The following is a 25,181-nucleotide window of genomic DNA, read 5'->3' on the forward strand; positions in this document are numbered from 1 at the left end:
AGGAAAAATTGACTTATGGAAAACTAGCAAATATTGTAGAAACTCAATTACAAAATATAATTTTTTTTTCTTGTAAAATCCCCACTCGTATGTGACTTGTGAATATAAAAAGCGAAAAAAAGAGTATCAAAACTAACCTTACACTCTGTTGCCAGTTTATGAGGTATACCTTGGTAAAAGCAATAGTCCATGGACCTGGAAACCAATGTCCCAAACTAAAGAAGGGACATTGGTTTCCAGGCCTATAATTATATACTTACAGAAAATCCATTAAATGTGGTGCTCCTCAAGGCTCCATCTTAGGTCCTCTTTTATTAGGTCCTTTTCTCTCTCGTTACATGTTACTCTTTGGCTACATCTCTCAAAAAGAGAATATTTATTATTGCCAACATGTGGATCTGCCATGCTGCCACATTAGTTGATAATGCCATGAAACGTTTGACTTATGCTGTATGAAGAAAATCTTTGACTTTTTGGGATGATCTCAAATCACAGATTTAATTTATTTATCATTTGCTTTTAAAGAACTCCATGGATCAGCCAGCACCACAATATAGAACAATAGTACTAATACCATACTGTGGCTCTAGGTCACTGAGGTCCTCCTCCAAACTTCTTTCAGACCCCAGCTCTTGACTAAGAACCAAAGTTGACAAGACTTTGCGGGGCTCATCTAGAAAGCGGCAATCATTTCTCGAGACTCACCTTTTAGTCAAGTCTGAGGTGCCTCGTAGTTTCTGTCAAGTCCATTGTGAACATGCTGCTCTTTCAGTTGTTCTATATTTGTAGAATTGATTTTCTTTTAATAATTTTTACCTTGAGTTTTTTTTAATTAAAATGACTACTACTACTACTAGTCTGAAAAACAGAAAATATCCACTGAGCAGAGGTGCTCTGCATAATAGCCAGTCTGCTTCAAGTTGATAGGAAAGCAAGACAGGTAAGACGATAACCCAAATAACTCATTACAACAAAGGTATACAGAAAAATGTTACGTCTTGATGAGTCTTGTTTTCTGCAGACGTCAGACGTTGGGTTAAACAACATGAGAGCACGGATAAATCCTGCCGTGTGTGAGTGTCTTGAGGCTGCTGGTGGTTTAATTGTGTGGGGACATTTTTGGCACACTCTTGGCCCTTTAGTACCAAACTTTAAACAGCAGGTATTGTTGCTGACCATATCCATTCCTTTATGATCACAGTTGAACCATCTCCTTTATATAAAGCACAATTTCACAAAATTTGAATAATCTCAAACTAGTTTCTTCAACGTGTTTAAAATATTGACTGTACTCAAATGGCCTCCACAGCCACCAGATTTCAACCCAACACAGGACTTTTAGGATGTGGTAGAATGAGAAATGTGCATCATGGATGTGCAGCAACTGTGTGATTTTGTCATATGACTATAATCTTTTTCCAGCACCTTCTTCATGAAGAATTAAGACAGTTCTGAAGCCAAAGGAGGTCCAACCCAGTACTAGCAAGATGTACCTAATATAGTGGCTGGTGAGTTTATATGTGACTTTGTTTTTATTTTTTAATTTGTTATGCACTCTTTGTTCTTTCTCTATATGAATAAAACATGATATACTCTGAACAGTTACCACTTGTGGTAAAAAAAAGAAAAGAAAAAGCCAATCATTAAAGACTGGATTCACTGCGTGGCTGAGGTGTTAGACAGCGACTGCTTCAGCTCGTGTAATGTTGATCTAATATACCGATTTCTAAGAACAAACCAAAGACTAAAACAACCGTTTCCTCTTGTTTGAGCAAAAAGAATTTGGTTTATGTAGAAACAAGCAATGTTTTGCAACTGGATATTTCCCTCCTCTCCAAAAGAGTTAAAGCTAAAAATAAAAAAAAGAGAAATGAACACCCACCCCGCTGCACCCAGAATTGCCACCACCTGAAAATATTTGCAGGTTACGGACAGAAAGCGAAGGAAACCCGGGCGACAGCTCACAAGGGTGATGGGAAGGTAAGTGTACAGTACATATATATAAAATATAAAATCTGACATATATTTTATATATATATTAAATTGTGTTAGGATTCAGTATCGTTCACTACACAGCATTAAAGTGGTGTGTCTTATTATCTTTTTTCCTTCATTTTTCTTTTTTCCAACGCTATTATATAAACCAGAGGAGAGTCAAAGCAAAACAAATGAATCAACGAACAAACAAATGTGGGAATAAAATGGAAACTAAGCAACAGACGAAAGGCCTCCGCCCCGATCCGATGCCCGTTCCCCGTCCCCCTCCACCCCACAACCACCCTCCCCAGCGGGAGGGGTGAGCTAGCCCGGACGAGGTGGGACAGACCCGTCCAGCTGTACAGCGCAGTGAAACATAACTTACATATTAGCTCATTTTTACACGTACAGTCGTGATCAAGGCACAGGGATCTTCTACAAGTTTTTTTTTTTTTCAATAAAGTTGTACAAAATAATACATTTTACAGTCTGTACAGGAATAATAGTCCAGCAGTAAAATAAAGACAGACGTACTTAAAGCCAGGAAGGGAGGAGGTGGGAATGGGAGAAGTGAGAGAACAAGACGAAAGGTAAAGGGTGTGGAGGTGGGTCATAGTGTGGACAAGGAGGCCTGTGAGTGCATGTGCACGGGTGTGTGTGTTAGTGTGTCCGTGTGTGCTGCCAGGTCAGAATGTCACATCCAGCCCCGACGAGTCGTTTCTTCAACTTCGTACGTTCCTTTTGCGTCATCATGGTTTCCTTGTTAAATAAAAATTCCACATATTCAATAGTTGTCAAATAGCAGCAGGAGCAAAGGGGGCGAGGATGTATATATTTTATATATGTGTGTGTGTGTGTCTGTTGGAGGTTTAAATGGTGCACAAAGGCAGATCTCACACACACAGTGTACACCCACACACAACATGGGGTAAAAACTAACAAAAACTTAAAAGTTGAATTGCGTTATTACAGGAATATATAATATTTATATTTATATATTTATATATATATATATACATATTTATATACACACATATATAAATATCTATATATATAGCTTGGATTTTTTGCACTGCATGAAGTTCACTGGTATGCATGAGTTTATGCATTGTATGATATTCATCTTGTTTATTTGAATTTTTCTTTTTTCTGTTGTTGTTTTCTGCATCCCTCCTTGGTTGGATTCTTGAAGAGCCGTGTGGTCTTCTGTTAGAGTCACGCTCACGTCCGCAGGCAGCCATTAGTCAATTAGTCCATCTGTCCATCCCTGGGCACAAAACAGCCCTCCTCTGTATCATTTTGCCACCCTCGCTGTCCGCCGTTCTCTTCCTTCGTGTTCAGCACTAGGTGAATAAACTCGTCCCTCTCAGAAGGCATTATTCAATTTAGCCTCTGCCGACTTTGGAAAGCAGTAGAACTTGACTTTTGAAAGGCTCCGTGAGAGTGTATGCGTCTTACTGCGGTATTAAAACCTATCTGAAGTCGTCTCTCATATCTGTGTGTGTTTGTGTACCTGTGAGCATGTGTGTTCATTTAACTGAGAGAGAGCTAAAAGGAGAGTTCGCCTACACTCAGGGATTCCAGTCCTGACCCTCTTTCCTGGGTCAAAGTGTGGCTGAGTACAGCAGTCAGTCCAGGCTGATAGTAGATGATGTGGTGTATCTGTAACAACGTTTCCTTTGTTTTGAAAAGAGTCTTTCCGCTGTTCAGCTTTTCTGCAGTTGTGTTTATCGGGAGAAGCTGTATCGGAGTGGAGGGGAGGGCAAGGCGCTCAGTTGCTTGCTCAGATGTTAGGTGAAGTTGGTGGAAGTGGATGAGTGATTGGCTAACTGGTCGGGAGGGGTGTTTAGCTAGGTATGATGATAGGTAGTTAAGTAAGACTGGACGCCGCTGCCAATCACAAGAGCTCGTACTGCCGTAGGTGCATCCTCTGTATGATGTCGCGACAGTCATTGAAGACGCGGCGGATGTTTTCTGTGTCGACCGCACAGGTGAAGTGGGGATAACAGTAATGCCGCCCGTCTCCGCTGGCTGTGCTGATCCTCTGAGAAAAGAGACACACAAAGACTAGTTGGTACTGACGATACCTGCAGAGTAACGCTGATCTAAACTTGTCTACCACTTTTTATTATATAGAAGGGAGTATCTGTATATTATCGTTTCTATATTATCATGTATTTTTTTAATGTAACTATTGAGCTGTCATACATTCCTAATATCCAAAGTTAAAAAAAACCTCATGGGCGAAAATCAGAGAACACTTATATATGCAGTATACTCATTACAATATAATTATTCTAACACCAAACTGAGGGAGAACTTTTTTCCAGTGGCAAGTATTATACTCACCCACTGATACACATGGATAGTTTGTGTACTCTGGTGTAGTGACAAAATCTACATCTCTGGGACATAAGCGGTCCATCAAATGCTCAAAAACACTGAAACTATGTTCAGCTCCTTCAGCAGTGCCAGAGTAGAGAGACTGAGTGGAGTTCAAGCCAATTTGGAAACCACATCCCATGTAAATCAGCCTCTAAAGGAATTTTGTCAGGAATATAACTCAAACATATTAGTCTTTTATGTCATATAAAGAAAAGAAAAAAGGGAAACTAAAGTCAAAGAGGCAAAACAGGTTTTACCTCTTTGACTTTTGTACACACCAGAAATTCATCCCGTATGAAGTACTTTGCCCTGGTAACACGGGGATCTTCACCTGGCTCTGGTATTGCTGTTGGAAGAAGAAATCTGGTCACATTCGAGTCACCTTCACGCTGCAGCATTAAATAGTCACACGGTGCAGCACTGTTACCACAGAATAAACCACATTAGAGTTAAACTGGTAAAAATGGCCAATACTTTACTTGATCTCAGGACCATAACTACTGATTCTCACTGAGCGTGAGGAGAAAAACCTCAGCATGTTTACATATTAACATGTCAGTGCACTGCGGGCGTTAGCATGTGTGACATTTCGATGGAGCACTCAGAACTCAAACTAATCAAGAGCTCCGGCCGTGAAGTCACACGGACACACGCTCTAACTGGATAACAGGAGGCAGAGCCTTCAGCTATCAGGCTGCTTTGCTGTGGAACCAGCTCCCAGGGAGGACTGTATTAGGTGATCATGAACCATCCCTTTGTTATTCTGGCTTTGGCTCTGGTCGGTTTATATGCAACAACTGCACATCATAAAGTGTACTCTCCAGTTTTTTTGTTCATGCTGTAGCCACACTCCCGTTTCTTTGTCATCTCTGGATTGTTTCCCCTCTTTGAGTCTCGGTCTGCTGGTGGTCTCTCTGGAGTGCCTGCTCATAGTGAACTTTTGGATAATACAGCTTCTCCCTCTGATGTTGTACGCTCTCTAACTTGTTCCTTGAGATGAAAGTTGTTAACAGGAGCTATATAAATATTATTGTATTAAAGTGGACAGTTCTGGGGATGTTATTGTGTATCATCAGGGATAATGTTTGGGGGGAAAAAAAGACTGACAGCAAGATGAAGATGAGCAGATCTAAGAGCGCCAGCCTTACCATCATCAGGCGTAGTGTAGCGTGCAAACTCTGGGAAATACTCCTCAATTTTAGATTTTCCTGCCAAAACCTTCTCAGCAAGCAGGTCCTGTTTGTTCAGGAAGAGGATTACAGAAATGGTCCGTAGCCACCTGCGGAGGGAAGTGAGCAAGTTCAGACCAAGGTTAGTTTCAGACCCAAAACATGTGTTGCTGGAGAGTCACTGTTTTTCAAGTAGAAATTACATTTTAATAGACTTTGGCTGGAGAACACGGCAATAATTTACTCTCTGGAGTTCTGGGTTAAAAAGGTCTTAGAGCTTCTGCCATAAACAGCCCATATGGAGTCAAAGGCGGACATGGTGTCTGCTCAGAGCTTTGTCCCTCTACATATACACCCTGAATCAGAAATTTCACATTTTCTTGATTTTCAGAAGAATTTTTTAGTGCATCGTTCACGTAAACGTATCGAGCGCTTTGTTTAAATTTACTGTACTTATCTCTGAAAAGAAATGACTTCTCTTAGCAAACTAGCAAAAGCAGCAGCCCCTCAGATGACCAACCTTCCCAGCTTGATTTGTGTTTTCATTTGCACAGCTAACAGAAAGCTCACATCATGTCTCATATGTTCTTTTGATCCTATTTTATCTTTATTTTTCCCCCCGTATTTCCCTGCTGTGTGCAAGATGGCTTGTAACTAGGCATTCCTCTCAACTCAAAGTCAAAGTTTTATTATTGTATTGTATTGTTGTATATGACTTTCTTTTAGCCCAAACAATGGAAAACTACCAGTCACAGTAATCACATACTTCGCTCTTAAGTTGCTCTTATTTCTGGAAAGCACCTTCTACATAAAGGGAGCTAGAAAGGAACCAAATTGTCACAGCATTTAGTTTCTATAGTCTTGTTAGCAACATTTCTTGGCTTTTATGACTCCCTTTTGTCTCCTCACCTTCAAACAAAAAAAGACAAAAACAGAAAAGAAAGAAATGTGTCCAAAGAAAAATTTGTCTCTGACCTGTTGTTCCAAATGTTCTTGAAAAGATTGAGGGCTTCCTGTAGTCTGTTAGTCTGATTATCTTCTCTGATCACCATGTTGTAGCTGCTACTCGCCACCACAAAGATGATAGCTGTCACATCTGCGGCACACAACACAGAGCAGGATTAATAAAACCACTATGAATAAAAATACCCAAAAACTCTAGATACACAACCTTGTTCTCAACTTGGACTTTAAATGAACGCACATGCTTCAATCCAGTTACGAATTCCGGAACACTACATATATATCTGCTTTAGTAACTTTATAAACCCAATGACATGAAAAAAGCAGCAAAGTGAGTGTTAGATACTTCAGAAATAATTCAGGATCATCTCCTACCATTAAAACACTGGATCCACTTTCGCCGTTCATCCCTCTGACCTCCAACGTCGAACATACTGAGAGACAGAGGAAGTTAAAAAGTTTTATATTTACACTTTTAAAACAGTATTAATCCTTTCATTTGATTTTTTTTACTTTCGCTCTATCGCACACATCGTGATAAATAAACATTGAGGTTGCTCACTGGAAATTAACTTTGTCTATCTGAAATCTTGTCTCGAAGATCCCAGATGTCAGTACTCTGCATCTTAGCAGGTCCTGAAAAAAAATAGAAGTAGGAGGGTTAAAGGAAGCACAAGTGGACAATGAAGCATAAAATGGCAGTAAAGGGGCAAGAAGTTGACTTTCGCGAGGAAATAAAACAAATAAAGATAACTGATGCGTGCGTCTTGAAAGTCCATCTAGGGAACAGCATTTAAACTTAAATGCCGTGATGTGTGGCACAGTTCATATTATGCACTTATCCGTATTGATACACATTATAAATAAAATAATTTTAAAAAGAAGCTGTGCATATAGTCCATTTTCAATAAGACATACTGAATAATAACACCTAATAATGAATAGTGTTTGTAGATGAGTTGATTTTTTGTTATAAACAGGTCAAAAACAATCAAATGCAAAGTTTTATCTGGCTATCTAAATGTGAGTGTGTCATGATGGGAACCTGAAAATCTGCTTACAGGTTGTTATTGCAATATTATTTGAGTTTGGTGAATAAATGCAAATGTCTGGCAGGCTTTGCTCTGGTGGTTCATCACCTTCAATCCTGTTTGTGTTATTACAGTGAACTAAAACTCAAAAAATGAAAGCTACAAGAGAAAAAAACATTTTGATTAACTGGAATAGAAAACCAAAACTACTCTCCATTTTCGTTTTTGCTCAATTTGAACATTATAGAATATACTAAACACTGGTGAACATTTTTAAACAATAAAATAACAGAATATAACTGAAACTTACAAAACTAAATAAAAATGATAAAAACTGTTATAACTGGTGTTTGAGTGCTGACTGCCTCACCTGATCAGTGGGTGTGTAGTCATTCTGCCTGACCACATCAATCCGGTCTAGGAAGCTGCAAAGACAACACAAAAGCTTTTAAATCTCAGCTGGAACTGTATAGAAAAAATATATATAAAATATTACAATAAAACTAATGTATTGCTTGCTTTCACAGTAAATCAGTCCATTTTAACTAACCACAGTAATCTTCAAAATAAAACCTACTGAACTGTAAACGCAACTTAAAATCCTCCTTAACTCACCAACCTATCAGACTGGAAGAGTTTGGCTTCAAAAACGCACACAAACACAGGCCGAGCGCTGCTGCCGAGCACAGCAGTGAGAGCTCGGGAAACATGGAGGATATGAGTCCCTGAATGGCCACGAGGGGGCGAGTGTTTGAAATCGCAGCGAGATCAGAGGCAGCCAGTCTGAGTCACCGGCAGCCGTTTGCTCTGTCAGACTGAAGAAGCCTCGTCAATGGAGCCGCTGTAGTAGTACTTGCACAGAAGGAGAAGTGTGTGTGTGTGTGTGTGTGCGTGGGTGGGTATGCAGGCCTACAGCGCGTTCATATTTTGAAGAGCGCCTACCCAAATGCATGTTAATGGTCTGTGTGAACGGGTGTCTGCTTTCAAGGTGTGTGAGGCAGCCTGACGACTCTTTCGGAGTTGTCTGGACCACAGACACTTTTACACTAGTACCAGTCGTGTACATGCACACCAGGATTAATAAGATTGCCTAAATTTCACACAGGAAAAAAAAACAACTTCCCTATCATCTCCCTTCGAGCCACTGCACATGCATGTAAATAAAATGAAGGTGGAAAATTAAACTTCCAAGCTGTCCAGACAGGACTTTCAGATGTAAAGAGGTAAACATTATCAAAGAAGAGTTGCTCAGCTGTGGCATGGAAAGAGGAATGAGCTGAATTCAGGCCAGTTATACCGAAAGGAATTTGGTGATTATCTTTAAGCAGCAGCGTCGCACTCGCCTGCACTGATCGAGCACAAGTGCTGCAGTTTTCCTACAGAAACTGAGCTGAAAACTTCACAATCGCAGCTTTAATATCATGCAAATGTTTCAATCACGGATTCTGCTCTCAAACTTAAACATTTGCATATTAAACTTTAGCCCTTCCTCGTGTGTGTTACCATGTTATATTAAACAACAAGATCTCAAGTAAATACTGAATGGACCTGAAATGCAGTACAAATAATTACAGGGGTCTCCGACAGATATAGCTTGAAATGCAATGGGAGTCTTTCTGCAGAAAGAAACTTGAAAATTACCTCCATACAAATTGTTAAAATAAAACACCAAATACGCTAAATGTACTTTATTGTACCTTATTGTACTTTAACCTTAATGTACTTTAATGTACCTTATTCTGATGCATTTCTACTTCACAAAATTTAAATATTAAAGCTTTCCCCTGAGAAGCATGTTTTAAGCAGGAATGAGGGTTATAGTGCGGTAGTGTTAAAGTGTAGCCACACAGTTAATGCTTGCTAATTGTAAAACAATTAACAGACATGGCTTTGATGTGTTAAAGCACTGCTTGCAACTTCATCTAACCAATTTTATTTTAAATCTCTGCAAAGCTTCACCAACCAAAACTGCTTTAAGTAATCCCTGACTGCTTGTTACAGAGTAGTTGCTAACATACTGCGTTCCCGCTCTGTTCCTCGGCCCGCCCGGCTGTCTGCTTTGAATAATTGTCTACGCTCTATTCTTACAACTAGCAAGGCAAGACACTGGCCTGCAGCCGCCTCTCAGAGAACAGGTATGCAGCCCCCTCTGAGATAACTAGGAATGTTGCGGGCAGGGGTGAAATGTGACAGAAGGGCTGCAGGTAACACACTGAGAGGAACGGGGGGCTGCGTCTGCAGGCGCTACAGTGCTGGACAAACGGACAAAAAGACCCCTGAGCCAGGAAGGAGAGGGAGGAGAAAGGGTTCGCAGAAACAAAGAGCGGGCCATGCACATTTCTCTGCACAAATGCGCACTGACACAGATATTCATGTAAAACACACAGAAAGACCATTAGGCAGTCAGCCGGTCTGGTACCAGCCGCTCTCTGCAGGGGCCAAGTGGCTCAGGTGCTCCCACACCTCAGCACCTTCGAGTCAAACTTCAGCCCATAACATTACATTATTAGTGAGCACCTCAACAACAAAACGTTCATTTTGGGTGAAGGTGAAAGCTACAGCTCTAATGATGAGAGTTAACATGCCTGCCCCCAACATCTGCTGAGGCCAAAATCTTGTTTATCTACAGCTCCGGTCTGAGGCATCAACACGCCCAGGACAAACACACTGCTAAATTTTTAGCACTTCTCCCTATTAATAGGAGAAGTGCCAATAATAACCATGCCTACTAAGCTGAACTAAATAATAGTGGCTGCCCCAGTAACAGAGAGGTCTACGGTGTTATGTATATCCACAGGGTTATTCTGGGGTAGCAGACAGGGTGACTTAAACTCTGGAAATATACACAGGTCACTTGTCTGGTGGCTAAAAATGACCCAGTATTTACAAGAAAAGCTAAAATTCATTCTTCTGTTTTCTTTGGGTTTCTTTTCTTTTCTTTTTTTTTGCAGACACAATAAATGTAGGCCACGATTGTGGAAAAATGAAAAATAAATACTCTAGCATTTACATATTTTTAAAACGTCATATTTACTTCAATTCTTTATTTGGATTCATTGTTTTATTGCCACACAAAAAACCCTGAAGGATATTTAAATATGCTTGTTCAAATTTATAAAATAAAAATCACATGTTTTATCAATTATATTTTAAAAAATAGACTTTTTTTTTAACAAAAGTTCAATTACCAAATTTCTTCTATATTATTGCTACAATAATTAAAGCCTATTGGACTGCTATGAAAACACCTTTTAACTGGATCTGCTTTGCACGTGTAATTTTGAACATGATGAAGTGGAAATTGTTTTAAATTATTGTTTTTGTTTTTTTTGTTTTTTTTCATGTGTTGTAAAACAAACAAACAAAAAAAAACTTAACAGCAGTAGTGCACTGTCCCAACAAAGCTGACAACACTCCCATAATGCATTTATCTTGTAAAAGTGGCAGTATTAGAACAAAGGATTACTCAGATTATGAGCTTTCATACATCCTCATCTCTACTCAGTATTAGATTACTCGGACACACAACTGTGTCGTCCGGCCTGCAACCTTACAGCTGGTAAGGATAAAACAGAAACAGATCAAACGTAACAGGACGGAGCAGGTTTTTATGTTTTTAGGGAGCCAAATTTTCACATCATAGTACTTTAATTTTAAATTACCTTCATATGAGAAACAGTTATGAAATGTCTCTTTTAAAAAAAAGAGAAAAAAAAGCAAGTATTTGACAAAAGAACGCATTAACTGTGTTAACAGTTTAATAGTACCAGAGTAATTATTAAAGTATTTTAACCTGTATCAGGGTTTGTAGTATAACAAAATACAAACACACAACATCTGGAAAACTTTGCCCCACCGCGTCCGAGCAGCTCCGCTGTGTGACAACACACACGCAGACACACACAAATCAGCGAGCAGGATTGCGTCCCTAAAAAGCGCCTCTTTCCACATCTCCTCAAATCTATTCATGTCCAAGCAAGTTTTCAAAAGTTCAACCACCATGTCTTTACACAAAAGTAAAAAATGAAGACGCTCAAAAACCTTTACAAATACAGAAAATGCACATTCCTGTCACACTGAGAAGCTGATTAACAGTAAAACTGTAAAACAGGAAAACTGTGAAAACAAATTAAAAGATTATTAAAAGTTTACAAAAAAAGGATACATTTTGAAATTGTAAATTTAAGTATTAAATCCTTAAATATAGTTTAGTGTCAATTTTACTGACAATAATTTGGCCATTTATTAACACTTAAGTTTGTTTTTTTAGATTTAAAAAAAAAAATGTAGTTAAGTATTTTTTTATCTTAACAGGGCTTTAAATTGTGTCTTTATTGTTGCTGCAAATCTCACTGCAGACACTCAAATGTGTCACTTCAGGCGCCTGAAATCAATCTCAGCTGCACAGAGAAAACTGAAGCTTTACAAGCCTCCGAAGCACCGAGCCCACTCAAAAAAATAAATACAAAAAAACCCAACAAAAAATGGTCTCGGTGCTTCCTCAAGGTGGAGGTAATAGGTAGGTGGAGGGAGGGGGACGGTGCAAGATTTGAGGGGGTTACCGCTTCTTTGTACGTTAGCGCTTCACACTGCGACGAGCTGACCAAACCGAAGGCTTCGCCAGCCGATCCTTAATCAAACACACACCACATCCAGAGAGAGAGGGAAGAAAGAGAGAGAAGGCTATGTCTGACATTACAGAGCTGCTCCAAAAATAGCTCCCTGGCGCCCTGGCCTCCAGCTTGGTTGTCATGGCGACAGAACCACAGGCGCTATAAATAGACAATCGGCTCCAAATCTTGTGCTGCTGGAGAGAGGCCAGAGAGAGGGAGAGACAGACAGAGAGAGGAGAGGGAAAAGAAGGGAAGAAAGGCAGAAGAAGGGGACAGAGAGGAATGGAGCGAGCAACAAAGAGACAGAGAGAAAGAAATTCAGGGAATGGAGTGGGTTAGAGGAAACAGAGGGAAAAGTGCGCGAGAGAAGAAAAGGACAAAAAAAGAAGGAAGACAATTAAAGAACTAACACACGAGGAAAACAGAGAAAAGTGAACAGATTATAAGAGTAGGAAAGGTAGGAGGAGATGAGAACAGAGTGAAAGAGAAAGACAAAAAGAACGAAAGAGAAGAATCAAAGATTAAAAAAAAACTGAACAGGAAAGTGAAACATTAATAAAAGAATGGAAAGTTTAGAGGGAAAAAAAGAACATAAAGAGAAAAGTAAAAGGAGAGCATAAAAACTTTAAAGAAACTGACAAAGATGGGAAAGAAACATGACAAAAAATGAAATTAATTGATGAACAAATGAACAGAAATCAAAGCATAAAAGAAAGCAACAAAGAAACAAACAAGAGCATGAAGAAAACTTTTTAAAGCGAGACAAAGCCCAGAGAAAAGTCACGAAGAAACCTTAAATGAGGCATAAAAATGAAGAAAACCCCCCCAAAGGACCAGAAAGGAAAATACAAATCCCGTACAGTAAAGTAAAAAAGAATACAAAACTGAATGAAAGAAAGGCAACGACAAGAAGAAAAATAAAGGACAAGTAACAAAGTAAGCACGGGACTTCTAAACAGCATTCAGAAAAATCACAAGACGGCGAGATTACAGCAGCAGCAGCAAAGTTTCCCACAGCCGCCCGTCTCCAAACACATCTACGCGTTTAACATCTGCAGCTTGCACACACCTGGAAATTTCATTTAAACATCTTCAGGATAACACACAGTGACACTGCCACCCCATCAAAACACAAAAAAAATCAGTTCGTCTTTGCCCCCATCCCTCATCTCCCCTCCCTCCTCCTTCAGGATGAGTCAGAGACTCAATCTCAGCCATTTTCTGTCCCTGCACAAACACCGCCACACATCACGGAGAGACAGAGAGAGGCGAGAGCAGAGGAAGGACGGGGGGAGAGAAGAGGAGGACGAGGGTGCCAAAGAAGTACTTTAGGGGAACTCTGGCACATTATCGCTGGGACAACGTTTCAAAGAATCCACAATTAATAAACACGGTGGTAACTCTCGGCCGGTATCACGGCCAGGCGGCACAAACGTAACGTCTCTGAGTGACTTCTCCTACAGTTACAAACACCCCCAATTTAAAAAAAGACACTCCTAACATTTGAGAAGAAGAAAACCAAACAATAAAATATATAGCAGAGATTAAACATCCACTACATCTGGTGTTGCAAATCTATGGCGTGGCTCTGTTTATATTATTTTATGCAAAATCCTGACGTTATTTTGCATTATAGATGGCACAACTAATTTTTAACAAAGTAATAGAAAATTACTTTTCCCCCCAAATACATTATTACTTTATCCACTTTAATATATGAAGAAATGGAACATTAGCCTTTCATTAGGGCTCATGTTTAAGATTCTATGTATTTTTTTTGTTAATAAAGTGTTGCATATGGAAGGAATGCTTCATAAAATAATGCATAAAAAAGTCTGTTTTGCAAGAGTCCTTCAAAATAAAAGCCTGTAAAAATAAAACACCTTCTCACTCCCAGCTTTAGGTCAGGTACTCCTCGTCATATTTTAACACAACGGGTACCTCTATACTGTCATTTAAAAATAAAAAAGCAGTCAGACAATAAGGAAACAGGAGACCTAAACAATATACATCAATATCGTTCTGGTTCAAGAGACTAAATGATCTAATTTATCCAGTTTTACGTTGTTCCGTGTTTACTAAGCCACATACCAGGAGCTGTGCACCGGCTACTATACCAGCAACTTATCCTTGTCTGATTACAGCAGTTTTTTGGTTTTTTTTTTTAACTTGACCTCAGTGTGTCGACATGGCTGAAAAGCTCAAACAATTATGCTTGCCTTACATGCTTGTGCATATCCTGGAAGAAGGTTCACGCTCTGCATCAAATCATTTTTATCAACCATTTAAAAAAAAGAAATAAAAGTCAGTCTGACAGCTTCAGCAAATGCTTAAAAATATTTTCTTTCAAATTAGCTTTCATTTATATTTTTCACAGATTGAGAATAAAAGCAGCTACGTAATGTGTTCTCGTGAACTCAGTTAACGTTATTTCACTTATTATCCGTTTCCTGACAGCTCCACTCCACACTGAAGGTGTGTGTAAGGAGGTGAGACAGGAAGAAAGAGGGTAGGTAAAGAAGAATGACGGTGTAAATGACAGCAGGGTCAGACAGATGAAACAAGACCCCTGCGGATGAATTACATGAATAATGTACTTATTTTTGGATGTACAGTTTGTTACATGTTACAAAGTCAGGGAAGCAAATGTTTAAGTTCAGGCTGATGTTGCCTTAAAGTTAAAAGAATGATCTCCAGTCAATTTTTTCCTCTCGGTGTGAGGAACAGAGCTTACAGGAAAACAATCTTCATATGATCAGCAATGATCATAAACAAACACAAAATGATTCATGGTATTTTCAAAAAAATCCACAAAAGGTGAAGACTGTGCAAAGCTTACAAAGGACATGTGCTAAAGTATGTACAGCTTTGTTCACTGTTTCCAAATATGCAGTCGTCTCCAACTGGTCAGCAACATCTCATTATTGGCTTAGTTTTCCATAACTTCCTTTTGGCCACATGTTTGCATTATTTCTTTGTCTTTAGGACACAAGTACAAGCGTCTTTCTACTTCTCATTTGAAGGAAGGGCTCAGAATTGGTGGCAATCTGCTTTTTAGAAATGGAGGAGCGATGCCTCTGCAGACAAAAAGCAAGCTGCCACTTAGCTTAGAAGCATATCTGTCTCTGTCCAAAGATGAAATCTGCTTACCACCCACACTAAAGTCTTACAAAACATGGAAAAAAGGTGTAACCTTTAGATGTTTCACTGAGATGACAAGAAGCTACAACTAAGGACATGACTTTAAAACAGTTAGTTGATCCTCCAATAAGCCATAATAATATCAAAAATAAAAATAAAAGAGGTGTATTATAAATAAATATTTGCAAAAATATGTGCAAGACTCGACATATTTAAAATCAGGTACTTATTCAACAATTAATTGTGATTTCTCTTAATTTGGTAAATTAATGAGGGACAATCCTGAAATTTACAGAGGTTTAGGTAAAAAAATAAAATCTCAAGAAAAATGCGTGAAATTTATGATATTATTAAAAAAGTTTGCGAATATTTTTGAGCAATATGGCAGTATTTTCAAAAGATTAGCCATGCTTCACTTTTTACAATTGCATGTTGTCATACAATAAATACCACGTAAATAAAAGAAACCACACAAATATTTAACTCTCTCAGAGTTAACAAGTATCTAACACTTAAATAAATCTCTCTTTTTAATCCCTCTCTTTTTTCTGGCATCTTGTTGAATGTCCTGTAGCCACAGAGCCTCCTCCACACTGCCATACTACCTGGCCAGATTACCCAGCAAATAAAGCAAGCCTTATATTTCCTAAAGTTTATAAAATTGGGAACAGCAGTCAAGATACGTTTCAACTTGATCTTTGATCCAATTAAATCTTTCTTAAAATAATAATATAATTTGCGCTCACCATACTGAAGCTTTGGACAGGTGATATTCCCCTTTCACAGAGGTTTTTAAAAATGCTTTACATTTCTTATAATGATAAGAAATGTAAGGGTTATTATAAAATAAACACTTATTGCTAACCCCAACTGAAAAAAAGACTATATTTGAATAGTCCATCTTATATTAGGAATGATGCTGGATGCCAATTGAAGTGGAAAGTCAGAATTCCACTGGATTTTCAGCTCAAACGCCCCCTCCAGTTGGACTTCCCACTCGGAAAGTCAGCGAAGTCACACCAACTCCAACTTTGGAATCCAACATGGCAGCAGCAGTAAAACTGTAGAAAGTGCAGTCTGTACTACCACTGTTGTGTATTTGTGACTCGCCAAATAAGGCCTACAAAACCTCTAACGTCCCACTTTGAAATGATGTGGAAGCTCGGCAAAAATAAAAGCAACTTTTTTTCTTTTAAACATCTGTTTCTTATAAATTTGTGTCTTAAATCTCAAAGAATTCCTCTTATTTTCTGGATATATGTACCATTTTTGTCTTTCAAATTTTACCACTGCAAGCCTGGATATTTGCAAGGTTAGAAATATTATATAAATAATATAAGAAACTTAGAATAATACCCCTGGCTGTACTATGCCCATAGATTTGTGATTTATGCATTTGTCTGACATGCAAAAGATCCCTGGTTCAAGACGAGCAGGAGACAAAAAACCCTCGGAGATTAGGTCAGGAAGGATAACCAGCATAAAAATCAGAAATCAAGTATGGGAAGCCATCCACTGTGGCATGCTGTTTGTTAGCAAGGGAGCGCCCAAAAGAAGCTTGGATTCGCCTTTGTTATGTGTATGAGGTAACAGAGTCTGTGAAGTGATGAGTAAAGCAATTTGAAAAAATAAATAAATAAAAATTAAGATTTTTTTTCTTTTCCACTTATCTTGAAAATTCTTACACTTACAGCAACACTTACACACTGCTATACTGTATGTGATGAGACAATAGAAACCTGACAAACAGGCCTCGTCATCTGACACAAAACAAACCCTTCGCCTCAGCCCTGTTGGGCAGAGGGGGCAACGAGGCACTGAGTGGACTTTGCATGTGAACATCTTACAGTTAGAGCGCATCCTCAATGCATTGGGGAAAAACAGCAACAATAACGACGCATCACGGCGGAGCATGACGGAGCAAAAAGAGAACCGGTGAAGCTTCAGTGACTTCCTTCTAATCACACAGAGACAAAGCATCAGTGCCATGTCAACTTCTTCTTCCCTTTTTTTTCTGATTTTATTCCCCCCCCCCCATCATGACACGAGTCAGGTGATCTTTGCAAAGAGAGAGGCAGGAGGTGTACGTGGTGGGCCTCACTTTTCCTGCGCTGATCCAGGGTTGACATTTTCATTTAATGCTAACAACCTTCATCAATAATGCTGAAGTTGTCTCTCTCTTCTAACACAGTCGCTCATTCTTTCTCCTTCTGCAGCCTGCCTGGGTTAAAAATAGCTCTCCCCTCTCTCTTTCTCTGCTTCTCCGTTTACATAAGCACACAGAGGGGGGAGGGGAGCACTTCCGGTCTGGCCACCCAGCCCAACATCTGATCCATCATAACACTGGGGCTGCTGGGTGTGGAGAAGAGGAGAGGAGAGGAGAAGAGAGGACAGAGGAGAGGAGAAGAGGGTTCCTGCAACAGAGGAAAACCCTCATTCAATTTCAATCTCTCTTTTCGATCTTTTGTCATTTTCAATCGCTGTCTCTCCTCAGATGCGTGAAACGCCGCATGTGTTCAATCACACTTCTTACAGTGATGGTTTTTCATGATCGTCTCACTGACAGCCTGTGCTGTCAGCCCACCCGCCTCCCACAAAACATAAGAGTGCCACACACACGCAACTGTGACTGCGACAAACAACTGTGGTCGCATTTGTAACATGGAAATGACATGCATACACACACCCCAATGACAACATACGCTCACAAAGACAGCGGTGTAAAGTAACTGAGTACACTCATCAAAAATACGGCACAAAGTACAACTTCACATGCAGTAGAACTTCTAATTCTACTTTTTGGAAATGTATACGGAATTCACTCCTCATTCATTTGATTGCTTGAGTTACTACAGTGAGATTTTATGTAAAACATGCCACACAGAGCTGAAGGTGGACCTGGTGGCATGTAGTCCCTACAGATTAACAGTAAATCCTGGGAGACAAAGTCATTCATTAAGCGTTTCATCAAATAGTTGATTTAACTATTTGTAACATATCAAAAGTCTTACAATTTGAACATGAATTTGTGCAGTACAACTTTACTTTTTGCTTCACTCCTTCCTCTTTTGATCTAAACCCAAAGGTTAGAAACTCGATAACTAAATATATGTGAAGCAGTTTAAAAATAGTTCCCCCTTAACCGGCTGCTACAGTAAAATATGCCATTTGAATTCATGCATCACCGTTATATCTAGTCATTTATTGCATGCTATGACCATGCAATAAATGACGAATATAATGCTATGAGAGCTTTTATATTTGATACTTGCTTTAAACACACAACGACAAATGAAACAGTCAGCACACATCCCATACTCTGACGCATGTGATCGTTTTGCATCTTATAATGAAGCCAGACTGACCAAAGACCAAAGGGAAAGATAACATGCTTGGAACAGCAGAGGTAGAGTCAGGCGGCACGGGTTGGGGAAGTTGAAGCTAATGTTCCTCTAAATTTGTTCCAAATTTCAATGCAGAAAACACAAAAAGCTGTTCCAGGAAGATTAACCAATTCCCCATCAGTGAAAACACACACACACTATCACCATCCAAAAGGTCTGCACTTTGTTTAGCAAAGACTAACCAGAAATCCACCTGACAGAAAAAAACCAATTGCCAGCACATGGAAACGGAACCTTTCAACAGTCCAATTCACAGCAGGAACATCTGTAACCAAGCACCATGGAAACTTTAGATTGGGTGAGCACAAATTTTAGTCAGAAAATGACAAAAATCGCAATTAATTGGTGCGACCAACACCATGCTTCTTTACACCCGTGCTAGCAGCTCTTTGAGGCTTTACGGAGGCATTGAGGTGCTCTAAGCTAAATGCTGACGCTATGACACTAACATTTACCGTTTTTAGTACCTTAGCTTAACATTTAAGCTAATATTTGCTAATTAGCACAAAATAGGAACAATAGTTGAACCAATGCAATGAACACATTTTTACTAATTATGCCACAGTTTGGCCTGACACATTGGTGGCTGCTTGAGGGAACTGTGACGTCAACACAGTACCATAGTCATAAATGTGGGCACAAGAAGTAGCAGTGTACTTTTCAATGATAAACACTTGAATATCAAGCCTTTGCCCACATGCGGTGCGTGCCTTCATTTTCAGTTTTTCACGTGCACAAAGTTATTGTCTGTAGGATTCAATATTTCTATAAAGTTTTCTATGTGGTAGGGTCTATTGCTACCTGTTGCTCTGGCATGCTCTCAACAGCACTCGTTACCATGTGGAAAATCCATGTTTTAATAAATAAGCTATGTCAACACGTGCATGGGTAAGTGTCAAAACTGAGAAGAAAATTTAAACGGTCAAAATAGTATGCAAACAAAGCGATTGCTAAGTTTTTAGCAGGTTTTTTTTTTTTTTTTGCAGAACATATAATCGCAGGCTTCAGGTTACAAAAGCTAGAAGGTGCATGGCAAACCAAAACGTCACCAAAGGACACTGCACACCAGCAGCTGTGATGCCATTTTTGGCATACACAAGCCACAACTGCAAGTATAGACTGCCTGCAACATTTCATACTGAAAGTGGCTTTAACCTTTATAGAAAGGTTTTAGTCCAAACTACAAAGGGAATCCCTGGTGTCCCCACAAGGGAAAAATCCACTGGGGACAACTAATGTGAGTCAGAGGTTTCATATTAACCAATTTAATGGTAGCTCAAATATTTCAGTCAATACTAAAGTGGTGGACCAACTAACAAAATACCAACACCTTAATAATGTCCACAAATCCTTTAAAAAAAAAAAAAAGAAAAGAAAAAAAAGAGACAACACATCATTATTTCCAGCCTAAAGAAATGATCTACAAACTACTAAAATAAACTAGCCAAAATAAATACACTTGACAAAGTAGCACTGCATTCATTATCACCATTTATCTTCACACACTGAGCTCACATAAACCACAGGGGAAAGAACCCAACCCCCCCCCAGAGCACACATTAAATGGTTTATATGTCTCACCTTTGAGTGTCAAAACCCGAAGAAGGAAGTTCTTAGAAATGTGCCCGTATTTAACTGCTAGTGTACGTACAGAGGTGAAAATAGTATAAGAAAAGCAAAGACTCACTATTGTGCGCAGTCGATGAGTTGATATTCGTTGGACCTTTCCCAGCATGCCCGCACACCTTCGTCCTGCCAGAGGATCTTTGCGTGGTCATAAAACTCCTGAAAAGACAAAAGCTTGTTTGGATCAGCAACACACCTGAGATCTGCGGCTTTCTGCGACTGGAAACAGGGTAACTGATTGTAAAAACAAGAATTACCACCTTATGGTTGTTAACCTCCACCAACACCTGAAGTTGCATTAATTAATTTCAATTACGATTTACAATAAATCAAATCTCCCTCTCTATAGTCATGCGTCACATATCCACAAGGTTTCTGGGAATGCACGGGCGTGGTTGGAGAAGTGCACGCCCAGATTTCGGCAGGTGTGTGGAGAAACTACAGCCAGACATCATTATTATCAAATGAGACAAAATATTTCTGATGTCCTGATTTTTAAATAACTGCAACGTGATCTAATTTGCAGAGACGCTTATCTCCAACTTTTCCCCATTTTTGTTCACTGTGAGGCGAGGGGACCATGAAGGGCGCCGGACAGACAGGTTAGACATTTTAAACAAAGTAGAGCCAGTAAAAGTTAAGACTTCATACCGTTTTAGCAATTCAGCTTACATCTGTCAACTTATGTCACCCAATTACAATTGGCTAAATCACCCAGTGTTGTATGTCAGATGTTTCTTTGTGCTGGAAGTGATAAACTCCTGGTATGTATGTATGTTTCTCACTTTCTCTCTCTCAACGGCGCATGTTTTTGGATTTTTGGGGGCCATTTGTCCCACGCATTATGCATTACAGATGTTGGATATCATTAACTTACAGGGCCTTTCACACAGGAAGCAACATGTGCTGTGTTGACCTCCAAAAGTTGAGCAAACAGCCCAAAATATGTGTTAAGCTAGCCTTAACACATAATTGTTTGCAAAAAATGTAGCGTACACACATTCTATTCGTCACACAAATGTTCACTTCAATTCAGTTCAGTTATATTTATATACCGGAAAATCATAACAACCGCTGCCTCAAGGCGCTTTATACTGTAAGGTAAAGACCCTACAATAATAAAGGGAAAGCAGTTAAAGTTGGTCAAATGTGACTAACACTTACTGCTGTCGCATTTAGTCAGCTTTTGCAGGAAATTCTGATGTCACGGTGAAGTTTACCTTTGACCTTTTAAATATAAAATGCCATCGCATAATTATTTTATTGGATTAAGCATTTGTTTATAATGTCATAATTTCCTGTGATGTCACTGTGACCCTGATCACTATAGTGTAATCAGTTTAACCGAGTTCGGTTTCATGAAATCGCCTGAAAAGTGTTCAAGAAATGTAGCGTTTACAAGGCGGGATACAGAAGGACCGACAAACTAATGATCTGCTCCTAATATTAGTGACTAGTTATACATGAAAAAGTTGAGTGTGATCTTGGACAGGCCTGTGTCCCTTTCTTACAGCTGTATTTTTCATCTGGTTCTCGATGGCTGAAACCGCTTAAGGACAGCCGAGGGGGGCAGTGATACACCCCAGCTTAGTTTGGAGTTAAAGGCCGGCTCGCCGAGGAGCAGCAGATGAGCAAACTGATATAAGCAGGAAACAGAGCAGTTCACAGAGTTCATGTAGAAACGGAGAGCTTTGTACCGACACAAGGCTAGACTGTCACTACGCAGGGGCCTATCTTCACTGTGATCTAGAATTGTCACATACAATAGAGACAGACACAAATAAGCCATTATGAGACATAGAGTTAAACTGTATACTATTAAAAAAAATCAGGAAGGATTAAGTAGGATAATGGAATGAGTAGAAGTCATGGGTTATCAGCTGAGCCTTTCACTTTAGAGAAGTGGCCTTTTGGGTAATTTGTACGTTCTGTATATGAGTGGCAATCTATTGTTAGTGTGTGGAAAGTAACATAGACAAAGTTACTGAAAATCGCCATAAAAGTGTTACCAGCTTCAGTGTAATTGTTAACCAAATGCTGGGCACTGTGTTTTCCACCTATCACTGCAGAGTTGGTCCGACAAGTAAAGACTAGTTAAAGGCTATGAGCTGGGCTAGAATCAAAACACTCTGAGAGATATAACTTGCTATGTAGCAAGTCCACTATAGCTAGGCTTCATCTACATTAGCTGGGGAGGGTGGGTAACTAGCTCTGTTTGTTAACCCATTCTTTTTTTAGGCTCTGTGCACGCTCATGTAAAAAGGGGGCATTTGATGTATCCCTTGACTATTCCTACAAACAAAATTTAGAGACTAAATGTCGCCTACTTCTGACAGAGGGATGGGTGATTAAGATACATACAGGATATAAGAAATTAAACAAAAATGCAACAAATAAAGAGGGCATGGATTTTTTTTTTTTTTTTTTTTTTTTTGAAATTATGGTACACTATCAGAAGCTGCTGTGTGTTTCTAACTTGATGACTACAAAAGGTGCAAAGTGTGAAACTATAAAACATATTATAGGCTACTCAGTACATTCAGGTGGGTCACGTGACCTAATGCACGAGTTGTAGAAATAAGTTTAATTCGTCACCAGATCAAAGTGAACACGATTTAACTCATAGGCTAAAAACACAATTAGCTGCAGTTCGCAGAGTATAAAACAAACTTGGGAAAGGTTGGCAGCACGGGGCCTTTCGCATGTTCCCAACGAGTATGGTTCCTAAAGGTATGGATCAACAGGTTACATGTATAAAACACATTCCTTCTGCAGAAAATCTTTATCGCTCTTAGAGCACGCTCTAAACGTGGTGATTCTAAAACGACTGTGGTGATCTAGCTAAGTTCAATTAGCGCACAAAACTTTGGCTTTCAGCTCAGCTCAGAAACCCACTAATCTTGCTTCATAGTACACTCATCTGAAAAGTTAACCCTGGGAACTTTTTATCTTCTGACATGTTGCACAAAGTGAGATTTTGCACATGACATAAATGTTTGGCATTAAGGTGCTGTCACACTTTTTCAAAAGGCACTGCACAACTCAGGAAACAGTTGTTACTTAACAGAAGAACTAACTGGTCATGTATCCGCCACTGCAGTTTTTAGAATTTACTTTATTTTACGCATGTGGATTTTAACTTTAACGTTTCGCTGTATCTGATTGATTGATCGTCCCCAAAGTGCATGCATACAGGTGAACTGTATGCACTTACTTGTTGTCTTTACACACACAGTCTTATTCATTATTGTTATTTTAATTTATCCCTGTAGACTGTGGGAAGAGCTCAGAGCAACGTTTTGGATGTGCTGGAATTCAGAAGGTCTAATGATCGTGACAATGACATTAACTTCCTTCTGAACCAACTTAGAAAAACTGAATGTAATGACGTAAAAACAAGTGACACTGTAATTGCATCCTGGATTTAAGGGCTTTGAATTTATAGTTTTGGATAGCTAAAAGCTGTGTCAGCTGGGAAACGCTCTAATGCTCCTCCAACCCTAAACTGGATGAACAGTTAAGAAAATAGAAGCAGATGAACATTTTTCAGAATAAATGATCAATCGAAAGCAATAAGCACCATTTGAAATAAATTGCAGCAAAGAAAAAAAAGTGCACACAAAAACTTTTTATAAATATTGCTAAATATAATTTAGTTTAATAATTTGTTTACCCTGCCAAAAAACAAAAACCCAACAACTACAAAGGATGTAATTTTTTTTATCATGATCAGCTCAACTACAAAAAGAAAAGGCCAAAAGAATCTAATAATTAAACTAACATAAAAAAGTGGGAAAGTTCAAATCTGGGTGAAATCTGTATCCATTGGTTGTTTTGTCAGACCAGCTTGTTAATCAGCTAAAAAATGTTGGCTTTAAGAAGAAAAGAAGTGTTTCAGTTAGGAGTAACCACTAACTCACTTATTCTCTTTTTTAACTTTATTTTGTTAAATAATACAGTAACCAGTAATATGTAAATATGGCTTTACAAATAAATTTGTTATTTTATTACTAGTTTCTTTCCCTTACAGTTTATGCATGACTGTAAACTTCCTGCTGTATAAAAAGCTACAATAGCTGTGCAAATTTTTCATGTTAAGAATTGGAGCTTGCTTATAGACCCAATCTGAGATGCTGTGCTGCAGTTATCATTTAATTATATTTAAAAGGGTTCCTACAGAATTAGAATTAAAGTATCATTTATATGTTTTAGTAGTGTATGTGTTTATTAAGGCAGGGGTGTCTATATGAATGACTAAGTCTTTTATTTTTATATATTATTTTTAATTGCAAATCAATACACTTAGACAATGAAAAACGATAAGAGCATAAAATAAAACACAGATAAATCTTTATGCCAAATCCACAGATGACCTTTATTTATTTCCCATCCTTTTTTGATGCATCTTGTCCTTATTTACTTTTTCATGGTCACTTTCATTTAAAGACTTCTGCATATTTGTTACTGTAAAACGAAAGTGAAGGGGTTGGTGAATTTGTAAACACACAAACACACACACCCCACCTGTCTGTCCTGAAGGAGGGATCACTCCTTTGCTCCTCTCCCTGAACGTTCCTTTTCTTTTTACCATCGAAAGGTTTTTAAGGATAGGGTATGCTGTGTGCTGTGTGCAAACAGCTGAGCACAGGTGTGCAAAAATCAGTCTACAAAGACTAAAAAAGCTCGAGTTAAAAAAAATTTTTTACAAAGAAAAATAAATTTTAGTGAATAATAATTATGAGGATTGTTGATTAGACATAAAGCTTCGAGGGGAAATTCACAAAAAGCCTGTGGATATTCAACACAAGCCCTATGCTTATTGTCTGTCTACAGTGAAAGGCAGCGTCAACCAGTCAAACTGGTTTCCAGTAG

General features: G+C 38.9%; 1 protein-coding gene across 1 annotated transcript in view; it reads right to left on the minus strand.

Annotated features, from left to right (window-relative positions):
• Nucleotides 1–484: 484 nt before the first annotated feature.
• Nucleotides 485–25,181, minus strand: part of LOC146387672 (guanine nucleotide-binding protein G(s) subunit alpha-like) — a 37,041-nt gene continuing 12,344 nt past the window's right edge. The window contains exons 5-12 of the mRNA XM_084929455.1: nt 20,371–20,468; nt 7,896–7,950; nt 7,057–7,130; nt 6,870–6,928; nt 6,507–6,627; nt 5,511–5,641; nt 4,641–4,708; nt 485–4,021 (exon numbers count right to left, since the gene is read on the minus strand). Coding sequence (XP_084785581.1) covers nt 3,875–4,021; nt 4,641–4,708; nt 5,511–5,641; nt 6,507–6,627; nt 6,870–6,928; nt 7,057–7,130; nt 7,896–7,950; nt 20,371–20,468 — 753 coding nt within the window. The 3' untranslated portion in view covers nt 485–3,874. The remainder of the gene's footprint in view (nt 4,022–4,640; nt 4,709–5,510; nt 5,642–6,506; nt 6,628–6,869; nt 6,929–7,056; nt 7,131–7,895; nt 7,951–20,370; nt 20,469–25,181) is intronic.

This window comes from Perissodus microlepis, chromosome 5 (assembly GCF_051167445.1).
Source record: "Perissodus microlepis isolate ML-2025 ecotype Zambia chromosome 5, ASM5116744v1, whole genome shotgun sequence".
Lineage (NCBI taxonomy): Eukaryota > Metazoa > Chordata > Actinopteri > Cichliformes > Cichlidae > Perissodus > Perissodus microlepis.